At 41.8% G+C, this 24,577-nt stretch overlaps 1 protein-coding gene across 2 annotated transcripts in view; it reads right to left on the reverse strand.

The window, feature by feature from the left end:
• cdh13 (cadherin 13, H-cadherin (heart)) overlaps positions 1-24,577 on the reverse strand; it is a 387,431-nt gene that overhangs the window by 15,437 nt on the left and 347,417 nt on the right. For both annotated transcript variants that reach the window (XM_026176725.1, XM_026176726.1), the window contains exon 13: positions 5,261-5,494. In XM_026176725.1, the coding sequence (XP_026032510.1) occupies positions 5,261-5,494 (234 nt within the window). The remainder of the gene's footprint in view (positions 1-5,260; positions 5,495-24,577) is intronic.

Consider the following 24,577-nt stretch of genomic DNA (forward strand, 5'->3'; position numbering starts at 1 on the left):
GCGCGGCGGTGGGTGTGGATAATTTTGCAGAAAAAAAACGGCGGATGAGGGGCGCCCGAAGAGTGAACTTTAAGTACTGAATATTATGTCACTTATTTATGTGCAAATGTTTAATAACGAAGAACATGAAAACATTCCTGTTGGCCACATGTTGGCAAAGTCATGTGACGTTAGTGACGTTTGTACTAACTTGGTTTTAAAGCCTTTACTTTAAAATATACGCCGTCCAATAGCTGAGCTTAATCAGAGAATGATCAAAGCTCGTGTAGAAACAAACAAATGAACAAAAGATTGTCTCCTTCATCTCTGTCAAACAAAGCTGTATGACACGTTTCCAGCTGTTAGTATCATGGTTGCTAGGCAACCTGGGCAGCGCGACGGAGGCTAGACCGTCCCATTTCACAAGCCTCGCACTTCCGGCCTTAGCGGTCTTTGAGTACGCGGCCCTTGAGGACTGTTGAGGCTGCAGACCCTGAATTGGGATACAGCCTTTGTGCTCGTGCTTCTCCTGTGGGTTCCCTGTCAGCCGTGCCTCCTGGTCAAGTCTGCATCTCCGTGCTTGTCTTGTGTTTCCTGTTTTACTTTGGTAGTCTCACGTCCTGTGATCAGTGTTTTGCTTTCCTCTCATCTCATTATGTTGGATTAGTCCCAGCTGTGTTTCCCATTCTTGTGTATTTAAGCGCTGTGTTCTCCGCTGCCCTTTGTCGCGTCGCACCCTCACCATGCTGTTTTCCCTCCGTGTTCCAACTTCTAGTTCTCAGTTCCTGGTTTGTTTTCTAGAGTTTCTTGTTCCCAGTTTAGTTTTGTATTTGATGTTAGTTTTCCAGCCAATAAAGCGGCCGCTTTGACTTTACCTTTTCGTGTTCGAGTCCTGACACACAGCTGATCGTGACATTATGTAAAACTGAACACAGTTTTATGAACTAAGCCAGAAGATGTTTATTTCCTTGACTGAACAATGGTAGTTATAGTGGTGCAACATTCAAATCTCTCACAAGTACTCATTTGGGTTGTGGTTTGGTGACTGTGAGTGCCACAGCAGTGTGAGGAGGAAGAATTATTATTATTATGTTGCTTTTCTTTAGAGCTCTGAAGTCTCGTTCATCTTTTATCTAGTTTTTAGGGCATTGAAGGTTCGAATGCTTCCAATTAGGGCAGTAGTGAAGTTGTTGTTGTGGACTATGGAGCCCAAAAAACCCCGAGTCTAACAGTCATCTTAAAGTGTCTCTTGGGACAGCAGTGTTTGGGGATTCACTTTGAGATTCTGGGTTGGTTTTGTATGAATTTGATCAATTGCATTTGTTCATGTGCATGACTGCAGCTCTTGTCCATGCTTTAGGTTATCCTCTTCAAAATAATAATGCTGTAAGCCCACATCATAGATCCTGGAGGTAGGTGAGCATGTGCCCTTGTCCTACATTCTTATGAGTCATTTCCATCAACTCTGAGAAAAAGCAGGTAAATATAAAACAGAGGACTGAAATGTTCTAATGCTGAGCTCTCTGTCTTTATCACCACAGCTGACACGCCGCTGCAGGTCCCAATGGAAACTTTATTAACTCGTATCTCTTAGAGATTATTTTGTGTCTAGTGTGGACATCACTTCTAGGTCTGAAAAGCAAAGCCGGCATCCAGGTGCCATAAATCTACATTCTGTTTCTTCTCTTGTGGTTGGAAAAAGAAATCAAGTCAAATTAAATTCTATAAGAAAACTTTGGCTGACCTCAGCAGCACTTTCTTGATGAGTTTATTCGTTCAGGTGATAGTTTTAAATCTCTCTGGATACAATGTGACGTTCATCTTGTCAGTTATATTTCTCATTAGAGAAAAAAGAATCTGAATTTATTTTTTGACAAATCACTGACAAAAACAAAAAACAAGACATCCGGAAGGTTGCCGGTTCGAGCCCCGGCTTGAACAGTCTCGGTCGTTGTGTCCATGGGCAAGACACTTTACCCCTTGCCTACTGGTGGTGGTCAGAGGGCCTGGTGGCGCCAGTGTCCGGCAGCCTCGCCTCTGTCAGTGCGCCCCAGGGTGGCTGTGGCTACAATGTAGCTGCCATCACCAGTGCGTGAATGGGTGGATGACTGGATGTGTAAAGCGCTTTGGGGTTCTTAGGGACTAGTAAAGCGCTGTATAAATACAGGCCATTTACCATTTACCATTTTTTTGGTCTACGTCTGTTGACTCATCACATCGTAGCTTTGTCCATCTTTTACACTTTACAATTAATTATTGTTCAATCATAAGATCAGCAGCCTGCCTTCTTTTTTTGCCCCCCACCCACGTCCTAAATGAATCCAGGACCTTCCAGCCTTTATTTCTGAGAGTATTTTTAAAAGTACAAAGAAGGAAGTTCGTGTTTTAACACACGATGCTACGCCGCAGAACGAAGAAAGGACGGGAAAGGGAGGGATCGGGCCAAAGTGTGGCTCTAAGCAGCACAGGTGGTGGCTGACTGATATGTGTTTCCCCCCCCCCTGGGATAACAGCAGCTGTGCACTTGCTGCAGCGACTGTTCATAATTTCAGACATACAAATCCATACTGATATCAGCCCTCAACACTTTCCACACGCGCTGAACTTGCCGAAGAATATCGAAAAGACCATTAAAGAACTTCAAGGTTTGCAGATTGTCCGTGTGCTGGATTCAAGCAGAAAACTTACTTTAGTCTGTTAGCGTTTTGATCCTTGCTGACTGTAGACAGCCTTGATGATGAAGTTAAGTTGCACAACTTTTACTGACTTCCATCAGAACACTTTAAAAGAGAAATTTAAAGTGAGGAATACAGAAAGATGTTCCATAATATCTCTGCGAGCTTTTAATTGTAATTGCATTTGTCTGCGTGTATTGTCACGACCCCTCCACATAAAAACTTCCAGCTGTTCTTACACTGAGATGTACTGTCGGGGCAGAGCCACGAGCTCTCCTGGTGCTGCGTGCACACAAACAGAAGCACACAGAGGGACGCAGCTGAGATGAGCACAGCGCCAGTCTCTTTCACTGGGAATGGGTTCTTTCTCTGCTGGCCCTATCTGTCTCTTCCAGCGGTGCTGATTGAGGAGTGTCTGTACCCCCCTCTTCCGCTGTCAGTCACAGCTAATACCTCTGGGCAGGTTTTAGCTCTGGTCTGTCACTCAAACAAACACAGACAGCACTGTCGGTCATGCAACCCTGATTCAATGTCTTGGTTGTCTGTCTAGCCTCCTCTCCGCTTTCCTCGGCGCATCGTTTTTCTCCTCATCCTTATCATGTGATCTGTAGGAATCTCTCCAGTTATGACTGCTCCACTATTCTGGACAGTCCAAATCAACACTGTGTGACAGGGTATCAAATTGTACTTGGATGAATTGACCCTTAAACATTTTCGACATGAAGCTGATTCCAGAGTACCAGTTTTCTGTAACACTTCTCTCAGATTTTCCTTTAAACTTCTAGATTCCCCGGGCTCAGTGGAAAGTGCTTTAAACCTCCTGAGAAAGAGAAACCAGCATGCAAAAAAAGAGAAAAGTGACTGTCAGTCTGTTAAGGTCATGAGGTGGCTATGGGCTTGCTGTGTGGAGTATGTTGACTCTCCCACTGTGTGAGTGGGGTTTCCTACAGTGCTCTGTCCGCCCACAGTCCAAAGACATGCATATTAGAATAATAATGACTCTTGATTGGTAATAATTGTAGATGTAGGGCTACATAAAGAGGTGAGTATAGTTTCAAGTCAAAGGACTTTGCATCGTAAGACCAGGAAAGAGGTATACAAATACTAATCCATATCGTCATATTTTACTCTTAATATTTCATTAGGAGAACCAGTTTTTTGTTATGTAAACTCAATTATGGTATCTGAGTTGTGCGCTCTCTTTCAAACACTGCACTTCTATTAGATACTGCAGACTCGGCATATATGAACACAAAGTGTCATTTAGCATTGCTCCTTTGACACTGGTAGACGTAACTGCAGATGAGGATGCACAACGGTCCTATTTGAAAGAATCAAAGTCTGAATGAAGAGAAAGGAGATGTTTCGTCAGGAGTGTGCTTCACTTCTTATTGTAAGTGTGTTGCATGTTTTGGGGTTTTTTTTACACTCACAAAATCACTTGGTAGATTTAGGAAAAGACTCTAACTGAGCACAATTAGATAACTTCATAACATCAACCCCAGACATTGAAAATGTATATTTACAGCCACCTTTTGAATGCTGTAGCTCAGGAGGCAGAGCAGGTTGGTGGTTCTCCTCCTAGTCTGCATGCAACTATGCTTGGGTAATATATTAACTCTACGTTGCTCTCTGATCCATCGCAGTGTGAATGCTAGTTAGTAAGCACCTAAAAGTCCGTTTACTGTCTACATCTATAAGTCCTGCATTTAAACATCTGATCAACAATCAAATACCATCTGAAAGGTTTCTGGTTTATTTCAGCATGAAATCCAAACATACTGCCACAGCAGCAAAAGCATACGTGGATACTACTCCACTTTGTGCTTTTCTATCAGTTATGGTTTGGCCTCCACAGATCCCGACAGAGAACAAAAGGCATCCAACATCCAGAGCTCTGGATTCTTGTTCTTTTAGAAGCACAGAGAACTGTTCCCAAAGACTGCTTCGATAAATTACAACAGTTTGTTATACTGAAGAATAACGGCGGACACACCAAGCATTGACCATCAAGCTTGGTAGAATTGTACAAACTTGGTTTTTGCCTCATATTTCCATATAAATAGTTAAACCTAATCCAATGTTGCTCACTTTTGCTAAATACTGTATAAATCCCAACTGAAACACAAAGATAATTAGCATCATTGTCATTTTAAACACTGTGAATGAAGGCTAACAAGCCATCATTTTAATTTAAATCAAGGTAAATTCAATTAAACTGCAGTTTTAATGTTATTTCAATAGGAAAACTGAATTTAGCTTCAATGACTTCTTATTGTATTTGCGCTTTGTGGATGGCGGGAAATTGCATTCATGATCTGTGTGACACCTTTAACCTGAAGTAGAGCGACGGTTTGCACATATAATAGTTTGTAGTCAGTATCTCTCAGTGCAGGTTTTCTGCATAGCCTGTCCCACACTGCAAATTCCCACTAAATCCTAACTTTACCTGTTTGGTGACACTCTGCGTGTAGTTCTGAGAGACTGGTGGCTTTGATAGAACAGCACTACTCGATGCTCTGGGCATGAGAAGAGGCTAGCCTGACACAGTTCAGGTTAGTCCTGCATACAGGCGGACGAATCTCATCTTAAAATGAAATACTTACAGTTAACCCGGGTAACATTCCATGTTTTGTCCAGGTCAGGCTGTGTTCCCAGTTCTATTTTAAAGGGTGCAGCATTGGGTGGGAGGTCCTTGTCCCAGCCCCCAACTACAGCAACAGTCACATCGTAGGTGTCCTCGCACACTCGCGCTACCGATGGTAAGACGTACGGCGCGTTATCATTGTAGTCTTCCAGGTGAATGATCAAAGTGCCGGTACCTGTGGCTGGAGGAGTGCCTGGAAACAGATGAAAACATACACGTATGAGAAAAGGAAAGACATGGGAGCTAATTCCCTTTGCAAGATTTAGTGCACTTCTGTAGGCCTGGATGCTCCTGAGCATGTGGACAATGTGAAATGCAATGATCTGGACAGATGTGAAAGGAGCAATAATACAGTGTGGCTGCAGTAAAACACGGGCTAGTCATTATTTACTCTGGAGTAAATTCTGCTTTTAGTGTTTTTTTCATTCTGCCAAGTTAAAACATGTTCACTGGGAATGTAAAAAAATCAAAAGAAACCCCCCCGACAAACGCCCCGAACCAAAACAGCACTACTCTTAATAAGATCCACGCTGCTTAGCTGACCTAATTTAACCCAAACAATAGAAAACGGAGTGTCGATTGGGTACCGGAAGAGCATGAATCACAGCGGCTCGTGTTTTGCAAAAGAGCATTCTGACTTGGCATTCAGCTGGCTTCTGTGTTTGGATGAGATTACACCTTATTGAAGGATGCTGTGTTAAAAAGCACCTTGGCACTTCTCTATTATGGCTCTCTGTTTCACTGCGATTAGAGGTTATTAAAAAACCTGCATGGCATCCAATAACAGCTCCAGAGGTCAGTCAGCAATTAACACCTAAAGACAAGATCTGTAATTGGAAAATGGGTCCCTTCCACCTTTTCCAGCTAAAAATATATATATTTGCAGACAATTTAGGGCAGAGAGGGGATAAAAACAAGTCGAGATATATGCACAATAAATGTCAAGTGATGCTGGAATGAAACCCAGTCTGGGTTTTTACAGTGGCTTTGCAAAAAAGCTGCACACACCGAGCAGGAAATGTTACAGCTGCGAAATGCTGATTAGGTGAAAGTTCATTTTTTAATACGCTGCTCGTATTAATATGAAAAACAACTGGATTCTTGAAAGAGAAACACAAACGATGGAGTCTTATTCCACCGGTGTACATTTTCAGTTGTCACAGCGTGGGACGAACAGGTGTATTAATGACGGCCACATTTCATTAGGAAGGTACATGCTGGTTCACTGTCATAGCTTACTGGGACACCTAATGAAACTGGGACATCATTAATTCAGCCTGTGCTTTTCCTACTGTGGCAAGTCAATGAGAAAAGGGCTACTAGTTGGAACAATGTTGCTAGAATCATGTTGGCTACTGTAATTTCATTAAAAAGCATCGTTTCTGGCTGATTCTTTCATCTTGTAGCTGACTCGCTTTAAGATTAAATATTGTAAAACGTGAATATCCACTTGGTTCTTACATTTTAATGACACTGAAGCGAAAACTGTTTCTCTCAGAAAGTGTGTCTTATACTGAGCTAATGACCAATCACATTCAAAACATTATGTATATGTATGGTTTTAATGGTGCATTTGATTTAGTGTTTTAAGCTACAGGCTCCAACATGGTCGGGACTGATAAATAACTCTTACCCTAAATTCATACATGATCCAGAACTGGCTTGTACAGGTGGATATGGAAGCAACACTTAATTACTATCAACTTGTACAGACAGATATAGATACTGACATTCAGTTTTTTGGTTTGTTTAATATGGACAAATATTACTGCGTGGTCATGTGTTAGGTGGATGAGGTGGCGGCCGCGTCCTCAAACATGCATTCACAAAATACTTGACCTGAAACAACGTTAACTGCGCTAACTCGGACTACGTGGTGGAGAGTTTATTTCTGGTCTCTCAGTAAGATGTCTTGTATGGCATTAGTGAGTATCTACGCTGTCATGTATATGTATCACAGGACAGGTATTATTCTTTTTTTTTTAGATAAATCTGAAAATAAATCTTTGCCCCTCGTTGGTCTGAGATGAAATCCCGTCTCTTTTCTTTCATGTGGGTCTTATAGCTCTTCTCCCATAATTCTTTCCTACTCTACATGGATCCCAGTGGAATTTCTCAGATGCTGCAGAATCCTCTTAAGTGTATTCCACAAGCTAAAGTCATGGGATTTAAATAGGTTATCTATAGAAGTCAAGGAATAGTAGATAATGCAATAAATGGGTAATTTTATAGAGGCAGTATAAATGTTATTACAACTTCAAACTCCTGATAAGGAACTATTGATCCGTTTGTGCAATAGTGGGGTTTCTTCTCTTTTGCATTTTATCCTCGTGCAGAGAATTCTTGCATAATGCGCATACATCAGCATATCATTTACAGAATAAGTTTAGCAGGATTAGCCAACTTCAAACACAGCACACTTAGAATTAACAAGGTTGATGCCATTAAAGATCTTCCTGTTTTAAACCATGTTGTCGAGCAGTCTCTCAGCCAAACGCTGCTCTGGACGCTTATTAGCCAATCCTGCAACTACTGTGTTTCAGCAAGTGGTGCCTCCACTAACAACCGTGTGATCCCCACTAGCACTGTGAGCATAACATAAGGCCTATTCCACATCCATACTGACATTCATGTGACTGATGTTTAGCTACAACATGTAAAGTCCAGAGTTGGGATAGACTTTGATGATGCTCAGTGTTTGTCAGTCATTTAGGCTTCAAGGCAGCTTTCTGCTTTTCAGACGTCCCTCAGAACTCTAATAACTTCATAAAGAATATGTAAAAATAATAATTTCCCTAAAAATGACATTTATTATTATTTTCTTGAATGCTTCATTCAGTGAGCAATTCTTGAGACAGATCCTGTTTCATTTGTTGTGGAATTTGCAGAAACTATTTTAATAAGAGAAGAGGCTCGGTGAAGTTCATGCTATTTATAATGAAATGTTTGAAATACTGAAACATTATGAGACCCAAACTAAGACACGCCGAAAACCCTGCGGTTATAAAAGGTCCATTCAATGCTGTTTTTTGAATGATTTCTTCAGTAACTTGTATAAATTTAGTTAAAAATAAAATATTTGGTGCAGTCTTGTTCATTCCTACTAGATCATAGAGACAAATGTATCAAAAAAATATACAACTTGTGACTATAAGATTGTTTAATTTGATGATTTTGAATAACAACACTTTAATGGCGCCTCTTTCCTAAACGAGCAGATTTAATGTGTAACTATACCAAACACTACAACACTAACTTTAAACAGTTTTCATCTGCATTTAGAAATGAATGCACGAGTAACGTGCACGTCATGCTGGAATATTCTGTCTGCAAAACATGCTCCAAAGCTGGGCAGTAAAAAGAATTTCCATAAATGAATAACAGAAATGTCAAGTACACCTAAAAATAAATCAAATGAAAAATTTCCCATCTCCAGGCTTTTTATTCACATGAAAACCCTTAAAGAGGAGCCGTGTTGCCCAGGCTACTAAATCCCTCTGGCAGGGCAAAGGAGGCAAGTATCCAAGTGCTAAATATTTAGAATTCGTGCAAATGCATGACTGTATTGAATGTGAAGTGCAGTGAAACCTTCAAGGCTTGTAGAGGTGCTGATTTTCTAGGATAATGGCGGTAATCCAACTCCCCGTGCACCATGAAGACACCCACCCATCTGCATAGACACAAAAGGCTGTGCTTGCATTCCCACAAACCCACATGCACTGGGTCAGTAGAGCTTAAATATTCTCACTGTACCTGAATAAAAGTAGAAGTGATCTGTAAGTGCATCTACTTGTGACTCTATCTCTAAAAATTCCAGCTGGTTGCAGCAGGTGAAAGAGGACAGGAGACTAAAACGTTTTCTGCACGAGATTCTTTCCTGGCAGTCTGCAGGAAAAATGACATCTACAACTGCTGGGAGTGTTTAGCAGATAATCATCGCGATGTGTTCGCTAAGCTCAAAACTTTAATTTCATTCTCAGCTGTAAAACCATCACTGGATCGTGATTGCAAGAGATATGGAGAAATCAAATGTAACGGTAGCGAGTGTGGCATTTCTTCTGTTTAATAATCGTGAAATGACTGCAAACGCTGCACTCGGTTCCCTTTCTGCATGCAGTCAAGGAATGAAACAGAAAACAGCCCTTATATACCACAGATAAGTATTGCTGTGACAATATCAGCAGCAGATCAAGAGTGGAGAGGAATTACTTGAGCAGAAGCAGACAGAAAATGTGTTCAAAAGCAAATCAAAGACAGTAGCTCTTCAGGCGAGACCCTAGATAATCTATTATCACTTGAGACGCGAGACCAAGAGAGCGAGGGCTCGGATCCTCCGTCAGAGGATAAAAAATGCAAATTTCAACCTATTTGTAGTGGGAGAGGGTGCCTCTGTGCTTGGCTAACTTTAAATGAAGCTGTTTGTCTTCCTAAATGAATACTCCCCACACCTAATCACTCTATTTCTCTGCTCTTCTCTTCTCCTGCTCCTCCTTATCGCCGTCGCATCGTGGCTATGTCATCATCGGCCTGCCTCGACATTAATGGAGCTTGTCTGCTGGCCCCTGCTTCACACTACTTTGTTAGGAAAGTTCTCTTTGAACACAGCGTAAGTTTGTGAAGGAGACAGGTAATTTATGGATCTACGGCGTGCACCCTGTTCTCTACGTGTCTGGCACTACAAAGAACATAATGAATAAAGTAGGTAAAGCATCGTTTGCTTTAAAAGAGAAAAAAGATGAGTTTTCATGAGTTTTTTATTTAGATGTACAAGAGAAAACCGACACAAAAGTGCCAAAAACTGTGATTCCTCATTCGTTTGAAACTGTCGACCTCAAAATTTGGGTATTTTCATGCAATAAACATGGCTTACAGTGTAAGTCTCTATAGGTAATTTCCCTTTTTATAACTAGATACAGTTAGATCTGCATGTTCTCCCCATGTCTGCATGTCTGGGTACTCTGGTTTTACAGTTTACAGCATTGCAAAGGCTGTGGCTGCTTTCACTCTCAACTGCTGTTACGACCCGGCTCAAAAGCCCAGCATAAATCTGGAGACTAACACCAGATTTCCCAGAGAGAAGGTTTTATTTTAAGTGATATAATACGTTAGCTACAATAGCTGGTACCACTAAGACAAAGACTGCTGTGCCTTCCCAGAGTGTGCCTCAGGTATGCCTTTATCCACACCTCCCCAGGTGTGGTCAATTAGCAACAGCTGGACGCTCTTGCACTGCCACTTTGAGGGGCGTAACAATCGGATACTAACATAAGAATTTGAACGGCTTTGTTTGGCTTCTAATATAAACCATAATTTTTGTGCTGGTCCCTTTTAGAGCTTTAAAGTCATTTTATAAAAGATTGTGCGCCTTATTTTGTGGCACAATTGCATTTACCATTTATTGCAGGCATGTAGTCTATGCAACATTTTGTGAGATTACTGAGTACCCACTCTGTGGATGCATCTGGATATCCTGGTTTGCATCGACTTAGCACTTTATTCTCATGTACAAGTATGCTAACGTCTAGCTCTGACAGAGCCGCGATCAGAACAAGATTGCAAATGAGGATAGAGGTGCTCATAGCCCAGGTTCTGAGTGTAATCCTTAGTGCACTTAGTGTGTGTGTGTGTGTGTGTGTGTGTGTGTGTGTGTGTGTGTGTGTGTGTGTGTGTGTGTGCGCGTGCGTGCATCATTTAAAACTTGACTCTCTTCCTCCAACTCCGATAAGAATTGTGCTCAGAGTGACTCACTCAATTATTTTGTTGTTTTAGCATTTGCTGCATTCCTAACACACACTGTCTGTCTTAATGGCCGTCTGGGTGGGTAATGAAACAACAGCCACAGCAAATAGCTGGTGTTTAACAGTAGACGGTTTCAGGTCTGTGTCCCTATGCCCTCTAACATGCTGCAGTTCATGTGAGATGCAGTGCAGCTTGTCTGTGATTAAGCATTGTTAAGCACGTTAGCGGTTGCGTCTCGACTGAAGATTTATTTGTCAGTTCTCGGAGACTCGAAGGGATTATTGGCAAACTTTCGATTGACGATGCTCCTTAATGATACGCTTGTGGCTCTGTGAGACTGGGCTGTGCAGATGTAGCTCAAGCAGAAGCATAGTGAATTTTTTCCATGCAACATGCATATATTTTAGCAGGTATAGCATTTACAGTTCCAAAGTACCACTGATATTAAACATATGACCCGGCTTTGCTGCAGAGTTAGCAGATCACCAATACTGTTAACAGCAATCTGTGTAGTAATTGTTTAAACAGCAACAGTGTGACACTAAATGCAGCACTACAGTAATGAGTGTGTATTTATCAGGAGAGTCTTATTGCTGCAGATCCGTGTACTTGTCTTTATTATAGTCCTTTTCCCTCAGTGGTCATTTCGGCGCATTGTTATGCGGTGTTAAACTTAATCCCAGCATGGCTGCAAGAAGTTGAAGTCGTGTCAGATCTAATGTAATCCGGTCACCTCTGAGGCTCTGTTATTTTAGCATCTTCAAGACTGGGAAAATGGAATGAATGCAAATGGAAAATCCCTGCACTGTTTTATTTTGCAGCTCTAATTTTTTGCACTACTCTCCTTTGTTTTGGGTTTAATTCGTTTGGGATAAAGTCAGAAAGTTTTCACACGAGCATATCCTCCTTATCCTATCCTCCTCCTGAGGAGTCGTTTTTGTGCAAAAGAGATGATTAATGACTTATTATTTCCACTGGAAAATGTAACAGTGTAAAGCTAAAATTAACTTTACACAAGTTGGTATCGATTCTAATAAATTGGTTTGAGGAATTACACTAATTAGCGAATGAGATTAGGTCTAATTGTCCCCATCAAAATAACTCTTCGGTATTATAAAAGAGCAATGCCTGGGAGCCACTTCAGGCAGACGACTCAAGTAGCAGTTCTGCACTCGCACAAGATAAACTCTACTCAGTGAACCACAAATATCCAGTGCAGCCTTCTGGTGTCAAATAGGAGATGATTTCTGCTCGGCGTGCGAATCGTTGACATTAACCAATCACTGCAGGAACTTTCTGTTAAACCCACCCGAATGTTCTTACAGGACTGAAACAGTGAAACCTCCTGTGCATCACTTTTATGATGCCAGGACAGACAGCACAGATGGTAAAGGTGGTGCTCTGTAAGTAAATATTTATTGAAAACAAATATTTTAAAATGAATAATTGAATGCAATGAATGCTAGAAATTCTATTGAGATAGAAACAATAGGAAAATTAGCTCAACAACTTGGCAACAGCAATGAGAAATTTGGGATGACGTTAGTGAAAGAAACCATCTGCACTTTTTAAAAAACATTTGACCCTGTCCTCTACAGCGCCCCAAACTAATGCTAGAGGAGGGACAGCGTAAGCGGCGTAACCGCGGGACGAGGTGCTAAACTAAAAAGCCAAGCAAGCTGACCTTCCCGTGAATCCTACACGCCAACGGTCACTTCAGCTTCACTCACAGTTTACCGATTTCCTGTTGTTAATTTCCACGTCGTTTCCTTTCTAGGATTCTTCCATCAAACTGCTAGAGATCTTTCAAATGACTGTTGCTATGGCGATCCCGACCACCGATGCATAACTTCCTGGAGATGCACCTGGATACTTTCTGTTATTATGTGAATAATCTTCAAAAATGTATCAGACATCGTTAAGATTGGTCACAAAGAAAACAAACTGGAGGATACTAACACATTAAAAGATATTTAGAGAATCAAGTAACTTAAAGTTGGAACAAATATATTTGGTGATTTCATAGAGTGTGTCTGTGTCAGAGCAAAGACAGAAAAATCATTACGAGTTTTAATTCTGACACCTGACATTTCAGCCTTTCGGTAAAATATCAGTCTGAACTTGAAGGACAGGTGAAAGTGTTTCCTACCCGTTCGTCCCACAGCCACTACCCCTGCTGTGCTTACATCATTACGACTTCTGATAGGTGGTGGCGTGACGTAGCTTCCTATCATTCTCTGGGAACCTTCTCTGAGTACCTTTCTTTCCTGGTCGTTTGCGTCTAACAGTAAGCTGCATCAGACAGGCTGAGAAAGAACTGGCCATTGAGGAGGTGAGGAGAATATCACTTGATAAGATTTGTATTTATCAGAATGTCTCCTGGGCTGTGGCAGCGATTTCCTATAAAACTCTCTAACTGCTTACTTACAGCGTGCTGCAAAGTCAAGCACCTCTCAGTCATTAACATCTGAGACTCCAGACAACTTTTTTTTAACTCATTTTCAGGCAGTAATGCCTCAAAACAAAAAGGTTACACTAAATACTTTACAACCAGATATAATAAATGACTGTAAATGTTTGATTACAGAGTTTTTACATACAGTATTACAAATTGTCAGAATTTCAACTGCAGCAGCCAAAAACTCGCCGAGCAGTTTTTTTCGTAGGAACGACGCAAGTTGAAGAAATTCCGAGTTGATATTCTTTCTTCGGGCTTTGCTTTCTTGCACCATCGTCCACCACTATTCCTGAAACCTCCACCTGCCCCTGGCTGGCATTTAGACAGCCTTGTTATTCTCCAGTCTGTCCAGAGATGAGAGGAGCAAACAGACTGATTGACTCCTGGGGCTGTCAGGGCTAATCCACAGCTAAAGGCAACAAGCTAAGCTTTTTTCTCTCCCTCTATCTCTTTGTCTTCATATGTCTCCATCTACCCCCAAACACTCTTTTGCTCCCAACATTTTGGCTTTAGGCTAATGCTCTCTTTTTGTCTGACTGTCCAACTTTGTTATCTCTGTATATATTTTATTCTGTTGTCTCGCTTTTTCTTCCCACGGCTGCAGAAGACGAATGAAAAACGTGGCTTTGACCAGCAGCGCTTTGAAATGTACCAATTTATGCCCCTGCACGGTATGGTGAGAATAAAATCCGTGATCTGTTTGCACTTCATCTTTTCTCTAGAGGGAAAATGTGTCACAGCAATGAAGTTTTATGAGAGGAGACGAGGATGAAGAGCACAACACATTCAAAGAGGAGAAAGTACAAGCAGTTATATTTTCGTTTTTGCCCAGGAGATCAGTTCTTCTTATTGTGGTGAATTGTAGAGGTAAAGAATGGTCCACTTGTAGCGTTTGCCAAGGACAAAGCTGAAATAAGACTCTTCTTGTCTGGCTATTTTTCTTTTGCTCATTAGAATAACTGTTATGTTCCACGGCAGCTTAAGTACAAACAACCAGCGGATGATGCCCTTGGCTAAAGATGTTCTGTAACGTTGTTATGATTATATTTTTTTCCCGAGCCACATAAAAGCAAATCACGAAGGAAACCAAATAACAACAAGCAGAGAAGTCGGGTGCAGGCCTGTAGCATGAGGAATAGCTCAGTGGAAAATGTCACAATATATCACGCTGCCGCTAAACACGCAGGAAGAGTAATTCACAGGTGGACTACACCGAGGTAATAGAAGAGAATAAGAAAAGATAAATGAAGGGAATATCTGAAATGAGATAGGGAGGAGATGAGAGCAGGCTGGCCAGCATGGGAGGGAAGTGAATTTGAAAATTATGTGATTATATGAAGTGTCTACTGTGCCGAAAAATTGTACACTAATCTAGTTAAACCTGTTCGCCATCACTTTACAGTGTCTTCCAGCAAAATAGGAAAAACCTTAGTCTTTATTACTAACTGCACAGCAGTGAGCCACACACACACACACACACACACACACACACACAGCTATATTTTCATATTTCCTTTCATCTGATGAGACTGCCGGAGTCCACGCTGGCTCACATTTTTACACAACTTCATTCAAATGCATCGAGCTGCAGCGTGGACCCCAGTGCTGTAAATGATGTATACATTCATTCTAAAATGTCTTTCAGTCAGGAGCACAACATTCAAAAGAAAATTGATATTTCCACTTGCAGAAATTCATATTTGATGGTGTGGCTCTGTTGCAGGACTACTCCGCTGCTCCACCAGGAATTCTTCTCTGCTGTCACAGAGCGATGCTGAAATGCTACATTTATTAGTTTTAGGCTGGACCACTATGATTCATTCTCATCAGGTTGTTCTAAAAGCTCCCTGGAAAACCTCCAGCTGATCTAAAACATTGCAGTGAGAGTACTAAGGGGGACTAAAAGACTGCTCATGTTTCTCCCGTATTGCCTTCTTAGTTTTTATTCCCCGTTAAATACAGAATATCATTTAACATCTTTCTTCTCACAAACAAGTCTCGTACGATCAGGGCCTCATCATATCTCAAAGATGAGAGGCAGGCTTCCCATGATGCAGCGAGCATTTCGCCTCAATTCAACTCTTTTCTCAGCCAGTGCTTTTATCCCACTACTGTCATTAACATTTGTCTACTCTGTTTTCTATTCCCCTCACCACCCAGCCATTTGTGGTAGATGATTACCCCTCCATGAGCCTGCTTCTTCTGGGGCTCTTCGTTCCCATGGTCCAAGTGCTTATTGGGATTTTCTTGCAGTGTGAAGAGCCTCGAGGTAATTTGTGTAAATAAATAAAAAACACAATTGAAATTGAACTTAATTTGATCTGTTTATTTCAACACTATATATTAAGAATAGATAAGATGTTTTCATTCATTCATGCTGGTTTGGATTTCATTTATTTATCACCCTATAGAGGCTGAACAAGCCCCTAAAAACAGTCAGTGATCACTGTCGGCCTCTCTCGGTTTTTATTATCGCGAATCATTTTAAAGCTCAGTGTTTAAACCCTTATGATGTAGCTACAGCCCAGCCCATGCAGCAGTATTAATGACTAACCTCGTACTGTGGATGGATTATCTCAGTTGTTCTCCTGACTGAAGTTTGGTCCTTTTACAGCATCCTGCCATGCGATTGCATTTGTCTCGAACCATCGGGATCCCTCACGTTAGCTTTTATTGAGTGGAAAAAAGTTAGCGTTCATCCTCCAGCTTCACTGTGTTTATGCTAGCATAGCTGTGTAGCTAGCTACCACGTAGCACATCATTATATAGCAGCTAGCCAAACTTCAGTAACCCTACAAACGTCACTGCTGTTTAGTTTTCTGTCTTCATTTATGTTGGAAGTGGTAGCAGAACTGTACGTTTGAATTTTTCAGAAATCTCTCAGTCAGAACATGCAATATCATGTTTAGGTGGAAGCTAGCGAGCTAACTTCCTGCTAACTTCTAACTCCGTTAAACTTCATTAATCCTGTTTTCATGGATGCCTGGATGTTAAACTTAATTGTTACACCTGGTAAAGCAGCAACGCTGATCATTTTATTAAAGATGAAAGAATTTAGACAGTTTGTAACTCTCAGTGTTCGTTTGACTTTGGGACCTGTAGCGGCATTTGGGCCTAGAAACGGGTAATGACGTCAGACTTGATTTTTTACTCGCATACACGAGTGCGTGCACGCATACACGAGTGCGTGCACGCATACACACGTAGTGTAAATGATAAATTAGTGCATATTCATGTCACAGACTGTACATGAAGATGGTTCTGATGTAGTTGATACATTGATACAAATTTGCAAAGTGGACTCCACGGCTGGCCTCTGATCTTCGAGTCCAACCACAAACGCAAAACCGAGAAATGGAAAATTAGAATGCTGAGTCTCACACCCCTAACTCATTTTTCATCGATTCGCTTTGAGTCAAGGAAATAACTTCAAAGCGTCATACAGTTATAATCATATAGCGCCTTGATTTCAGCTGGCAAAAGTATTTCATAGAAGGAGCAGGCGCCTCCTGCACTCGCACTGGTAAAACTAAAGGATACAGTCGCCTATCTGTTGTGTTTTTCCCGTTTTCTATCTTGCCACTGCTTAAATCCCAGACCTTGTTAAAACTCCCTTCAGATAACCCACTTCATTCTGTCCCATCACTCATCAGTCTCCTCAGGGCTTCGGCAAACACTATCACATGACATACTGCTAATCTGATTGGCTGATCAGAACTGTAAATGAAACCAGCCAGAACAAATTACAATAGGCACAAGTCATTAAGAGAGATGACTTGAGGGAGAGAAGCAGGGTTGGGGACAGGTGCATCGCTGCTAGTCTGGCAAATTACTTTCAGAATAGAGTTTGGGTTATCAGTTGCTGGCTATTATACACAGTGATTGGAGAAGGAGGGTATTGATACAGCTTTAAGTGGGCTTACACTGCAAACTCTTTTTGTGCTAATTAAACACCAAAATTGCCCTCTTTGGGAGGTTTCTTGTTTGGTGTGCTCACAATTTATTTTTTCCCCTGTGTTAAGCTGCCAGATCAAAATGTAGTGCCTCTTCATCCAAAATGGGGAAAAAGCCCCAAAAACTTTAATTATTCAGGCAGTGAAACTCTAACTATTCAAAGCACTTAAACAACAACTATCTGAAATTAGAAGCAGCTGTTTTGTCAGCTGATGTGGAGCCTAGCCATTTTAATTTTTGTGATTTGCCTTCTAGCTTCTGTAAGAAAGCAATAAAACCAAAATTAGTTACATATTCAAAAATAATGAAAGACTCTCCCTAACCTGCAGCCTTTACACCTGAACCTCATATACCTCATTAAAAATCTTTTCCCAGGTCTTTGCAAGATGGGCTCCTTTCTGCACAGGGCACTGACAGTTGGAGATGCACGCATGCAAACAATATTATGAAATACCTGAAAAATATTTCAGGTATGTTGTTTTGGGGTTTGTTTGTTTTTCAGTCCTCCTCTGTTGCACTCTTGGTTAATGTCATGTGGCCATGAAAATAATCAATAACAGTCTGAGTATAAGCTACACTGTGACACACTCGCATGCAACATCCTGATGCCTTATTTCTGTCACAGTTTGCCATTGAACACATTTAGGATTAGGACTCAACCTTACTGTCATTACACACGTATAGATAGAGGGTAACAAAATATAGTTTGCATCTAATCAGAAGTGCAAAGAGCAGATTATATACAGATATGGGTGGAATAAAAGGTGGGAATAGTTATGTACAGATGATTTACAAAAGAGTATACAGATGTTTATAGTGCTATACAGACGGGCAGATATACAGATGTACTCAGAAGGTCCGCCCTTTGAGCTCTCTTCCAGTCTGGATGGCGGCGTGTCCTTGGGCAAGATGCTGAATTCCTATCCATGTGTGAGTTTACACCTCCCAGTAATCGTTTTCTATTTATTTACGGTGGATAGAGAAATGGAAATGGTGACGTAAATGTAATTTTTGCTTGTCTGCCAGTTTGCTCGGTAATCATTTTTGCAAAAACTAAAAGTAAAAGCAGTTAAATGAGCGTTTCTTCTGCAACTCATCACTCAAAGCACTTCACTGTACCGTACCAGCACATTCACAAACACTTTCATAGACTCTAGCTCGCACACTCTCTCACTGATAGGAATTCAGTATCTTGCCCAAGGACACGCCGCCATCCAGACTGGAAGAGAGCTCAAAGGGCGGACCTTCTGAGCACTGGATGACCTTCCACTTCAACTTTCCCTGGAAATTTTTATTTTATTTTATAAGAGTTAATGGTGAACAAGGATGTCAGTATGGTACTGAGATGTAGCGTGTTTTCTTCAGTAACTACTGAAGAAGTTAGATATTTTGAGCTAGTGATGAACCTAAAATCTTAAGATCATTAAAACCATCATTAAAATTAAAAGACCCTCCAAACCATGCACAGCACGCTCACATCCTGATAGATAGATACACATAAACACTGAGATATGCAGATGGCGTGTTCGACTCTTCAGCAGCACTGACAGATTTCCTGTGTTGGTCCGATGACACGCTCTCCGACAGCCGCGTTTGCTTGATTCCATCTGACTTCATCTTTCATTATCTATCCGTTTCCATCTCCACTAACCACTCATCTCATTTCATTTGGATCCCTGCCATTAAAGCTACACGCCGGCGGAAATGTGAGGGTGAGGAAGCGAGAGACCGTCGTTAAATTTTAATAATTCGGAATATACTCGGATTCAGCCTCGCCAATAGTTTCAGTGCTTATAAAATAAGTACCCAGAAAGTACTGTACTCAGACGGAGGCTCCCTTGCTGAGTGGGCTGAGCCATGTTTGTTTTGGTGTGTGCCAGACACAGCAAGAACTTCTGATCTGCGGATGAATCAGTATTCCAAGGACACGAGATAAGCAAGGCCAGATAACAGGCAATAACAGAGAAAGACATTTCTTCCCTGGCAAAGCCATACAAAGGCATTCTTTAATCACAGACACGACGTGAGCCTGTTTACAAGGTGGAGACTTCCCCAATGGGTTCTGCTACAAGTCGAGGAATAAAAGACAAAGACACTCAGTGAAGGACAGACAGAGAGAGGGAGAGGGAGGTGCTACTGAAGCTCCAAGTGAGAAAGACACAGTGAGTATTTGGGGTTAATGAAGCAGCGCAGGAAGACAGAGGAGGCAACAGAAGGAAGGCGGCGTTGAGCTGCGATCTTCTTTACAGAGCGTATCCATTACACTGCCATTTCCGCGGGTCAAGTTGCCTTTATTCTGCACCCTGAACTCTTCCCTTACACGAGCATCACCTTTGCCTACTGCTGCACGGGGTCATCGTTGATTGGCTGGGTGAGAACATATTTCAAGAAGGTGGTTAACCTGCCTGCCTCTGTGGCTGTGACCATAAAGGGATTGATTGAAGAGCGGGAGCAAGGAAGCGCTTCCAGAATCCACATAATTAAGACTCAGTCAAACGCACGTCATGAGGTCGCACGTTTTCTTTTAGAAATGTTCCTCCACCCCAAAAAAAACTTCATTTCTTTGTCCTGTGTGTCTTTAATTTTCACCTTTCAATTTCCTCGCTGCTTTCTCTCATTTCCCTCCATGTTTCTCTCTCTTTTTTTTGGCTTCTTGACACCGAGTCTCCTGTTACTATATTTATCTTTCTATTAGACGCAGACTGCTCTTCAGCTCTCGCTTTCTCGACTGCACTATATTGGATCTTTTGAAAAGATGTCGCAGGCAGACATGCCTGATTTCTAGCTTTCACTATGCTCGTATCTCTTAACAGCCCTTCTGATCTTAATGACTTAATAATATTAAATAAAGACTCATCACTAACTAAATCACCAAATCAGCCTTAATAAGAGTTCTATTATGGATTAAAAACAGATCAGGAGAACTACAATACTTGGTTTTCCATAAACAATCATCTCCACGAGGTTACGTTTTTAGTCTGTTTGGTTGCATTTCTCTTCTATTGTCTGCCTGTTGATTTCAGGCCCAGTGCGCTGGCCTCACCACTGCCTCATCAGGCTTTATTATTTCCCTGCTGTTGTTTGAGGGACCCTGATCACAGCTGGCTCAAGACAAAACACGAGTCTATCTATCAGCATGTAGCCTGCCAGCCTGCTAACTATGTGCTTGCGACATGACAGACACTTAGCAGTAAAATCTCTGTATCTGGGCTTGCCCGGCCAGGGAAATTGCTCAGCCCATTATGGCAACGAGCTGCACACTGGTTCCCAACACTTAGTGTGGCAATGAGGCAGCACAGTGGGCAGCCAATGCACTCGAAAATGGACATATGCAGAGACACACAAAGGTGCACCTCTGCACACGTGCAGGCTGTCACTGCTACCACTGTTATTACTTTTTCTTTCAGAGAGATCACAGATTCACATATTATGTATATGCACACACACACACACACACACACACACACACACACACACACACACACACACACACACACACACACACACACACACACACACGACTAAACACTATTAAATTTTAAATCTGTCTGAGCACCAAAGGGTTTTAATCTGTGACCCATTAGAATTCAGCATCCCCTCTCTACTTTTGATTTAAACCAGAGGGGATGTGATGTGACTGTGATGAAGGCTGAGGCTCAGTCTGGCTGCATGTATGTGTGCAATACTTAATATTCCTGTAATTAACAAAGCTCTTTGACTATGTTGGAGTTGTCTAACTGTGGTGCAGGTACACGTGTGTGCACATAATATTTCAGTGTCTAAATGGAGGTCTCTCCTTAGTATATCCATGTGCTTAAACCAGCACTGCTCAGCCACTTTTCCCGTAACTTCAGGGTTTTTAATCGCAGGTTCAGTGGCAGTAAACACTGAAGATTGCGCGCGTGTGCTGGCGTGTTTCAGGCGACTGGGGCTTTGATAATGTATTCATGCCTCCCAATGACAAATGGCTGCCTCCAGGAGGCAGTTTAACATTTAAATGATGAGCAGCGGAAAACATCGAACCGCAACACACAGCAGTGAGGGGATACGCAGGTGCGGCGCAGGCCGGAGAGCCTCTGCATCAAGTACGACAAAGACATTAAAAAAACAACTTTAATCTGCCCACAAGAACTAATGCAAAGGAAAGGGAGGAGGGTAGGATGCGGGAACAGCTGGACTCCCAGCGGGGAATCAGAGAGCAGAGGAGAATTCGCTGGCCTGAAAAACAGAAGCTACTGATGAGAGTTTATATAAACAGCCCGTCAAGCCCTGCGCTCAGGTTGGAACAATAGCACTTCAAACAATATTGTCCTGCTCCATAGGCCTGCCAGGTGCTGCTGCACAGGCTAAACTCATCTGTGGCTTTTAAATTATTAACTGGGAATCAGAAACACGCCGTTAGAAACAATACAAGCTGCACAAACATGAATACAATGGTGAATAACTCACAAAGTGCACACACAGTGACGACTGCATGACCCTCAAAGATTACGACTTAACACATTATAAAGTGGCCAATGATTGGCTCGCTTCTTCTATAGGTGCAACTGATTAGTCTGGCAGCAGAGCGTAGCCTCCAGACTGCATTCAGCTGTTGCTAACTCTTCAGCTGATTGATTTTTAAATCAATGCCATCATCTTGGTTTCTTTGTAAATCTCTCATATCATATGTATGACTCTGTTCTTTCTTCCTCGAGCTGGACTTCAATCTGTCTCTGGGAATGGTGTGTTCGCACCATCATCCACCATCTGTTGCAACCCAGAGGGCTGCTGGAGTTGACCTGCCCTCATGCTGTTAACAGGAGCTACCGTCAATCTGCTGCTAACCATGCACAAAAAACACAAAACAAAATAACTGTAATAGCGTATATTCGTGGCAATTCTGAGTCCAGGTCAGGTCAGCCTAAAGTGGCTGTAAAACCACTATTTTCATCAATACTTTTAAAACTGATGCCTATACTTTCTTTAAACCTCTGTTATTTATTTCAGTAGATTTCTCTGCTATTGTATTTCTTGCACTTGTGTTTACAGACACTCCTGAAACAGGACTCGTCCTTTTTCTGTTAAACGCAGCCCTTCTGTCTTTCTGCTCCTCGTCCTCTGTAGGTGGATAGTATTCATTCGAGGTCTCTGCATATATATAAAGACAGAAAATGTAAGGGTCAATCGATATCCTGCTGGTAGGTATGACAGCCTATGACACAGGCTGGCTGTCATACAGTCATCATTGCGCTGATAGCTGTGGGGAAGGAACAGATTTGTCCAGTTGATGACACAGCGAGCAGAAAAGAGCGGAGGTGGCAGTCAAGCAGGTACGCATCAGTATTCTGAAATTTCTCGACCACGCACAGACAGTCGACAGAAATCGACAGTCGTTTTTTAAAAGACTGAGCTTGTTCTTGTCTCTGCAGACAGAATAGCAGCACAGGCTTTTTAGAGCCTAGACATACAGTACACAGAACAGGCACATGTGTCAGGGGACGTCAGTGTGTCGGCCGTGAAACAATGTTGAAAAAATCCATGTAGGCATCCTTTAATGTAACTGTTATGAACTGTTGTTTAACATGTATGTTTACAGTTAAACGTCTCATCAGAAACTGCAATCACTCAGGAAAATAACACATTATTCTGGTGAATCTTTGATTTTGTTAAATACTTGAAAATGTAATTACATTGTGATTGGCCTACGCTGCACTGTGTGTTAAATGCTAATTACCACCATATAACCATGTTAAGATACATAATTAATAGAATAACTGCTAATCACCAGCACCTTAGCAGTGCCAGTCCACTGTAACAACACTGATATTTAGCTCAGTGAGCTTATTTTAAGGGTTTTTTTAATATTAGAACCAGAGTCATGCCTGAGTTTTCTACAGAGCCCCGCAGGGGACATGGGAGAAAAAAAATTAAGACGGACTTTTGCGAGATCTTGCAAAACAAACTCGGGATCTCACAAAAGTTTTGCGAGAGCTCGCAAAAGTTTTAGCCGCATTCTTCGGCCTCCCGTTAGCTCCCGTTAGCTCGAAGCGAACGTAGTTTTCTGTTTGCATTGACAAGAAAGAATTATACAAAAAGGAAAACTGATGAAAGACTTGGTAAACTCGACTACATATGCAGTAATTCATGGTCCCAAAAAAGTATATAAATGTACGTTTTAGGATGATTTTCATGAGCATGAACATATAATATAAACCAAAAGGCTCGGAATATTTCATTTTATATGTAATGAACATAAAACACATGAAAATGTTCCTCTTTTTTGTGCACAGAGCTTTTATATCAGCCCTAATGTCATCTCACAATGTAACAGGACTAAAGCGATGCACACGTCACTCTGCAGGCAGTGTCTACGTGCACACAGTAACTACAAACGGAGTTTTAGAGGCCTCGTATGCTCAGACCTTTCTCTGTTAAAAGGCACTTTTCAAAGCTGATGGGAATTTAACTTAAAAACACATCTGAGGTTACATGCTAACAATGTCAGTTCCACTGAAGACTTTGCAATAACTTCCTGCATTCATCCATCCTTTGCCGGCTTTACCACAGATCTTACTCTTTCACCTGGCTGAGTCCACTCTCCATTTCTCTTATTTTCCACCTATTCGTCACACACTTCCCCTGCTCTATATCTTTTTCTTGTTATCTCCTCTTATGTCCCTTCCTTTTCTTCTTTTCTTGACCCTTCCACCCCTTCTAGCTTCTCCTCCTGCCCCATCATTACTCCTCTTTCAGCACTCATCTTTCTAAGGCTACCGAATTCCCCAGCACAACAGTGCTATTCTGCTGCCTACTAATAGAATCCCTCAGTTCCTCTAATGGATCTGTCAGAATCTCCCGAGCACAGGAGACCAGATGGATTGATAGGAGAAGGTAGAGAGACAGAGGAAGGGGGACAAAGAGACAGAGACACAGAGAGATGATGAGACAGAGTGGGAAGCGAAGAGAAAAAAAGCGAAATGCGCCAAAGCTCCCGACACTTTCATCTGTGCTTTGGAAAGTCTCAAAGCAGCAGCTCGGCTGACACTGCCAAGCAGCTGCCATATGGTCCAATAGACGCAGGAGCACCACATAAGGCCGTCCTATTGTCACCATGGGAAAAATGACACTTTGACTGTTGCCAGG

The sequence above is a fragment of the Astatotilapia calliptera genome, chromosome 7, assembly GCF_900246225.1.
Source record: "Astatotilapia calliptera chromosome 7, fAstCal1.2, whole genome shotgun sequence".
In the NCBI taxonomy this organism is placed as follows: Eukaryota; Metazoa; Chordata; class Actinopteri; order Cichliformes; family Cichlidae; genus Astatotilapia; species Astatotilapia calliptera.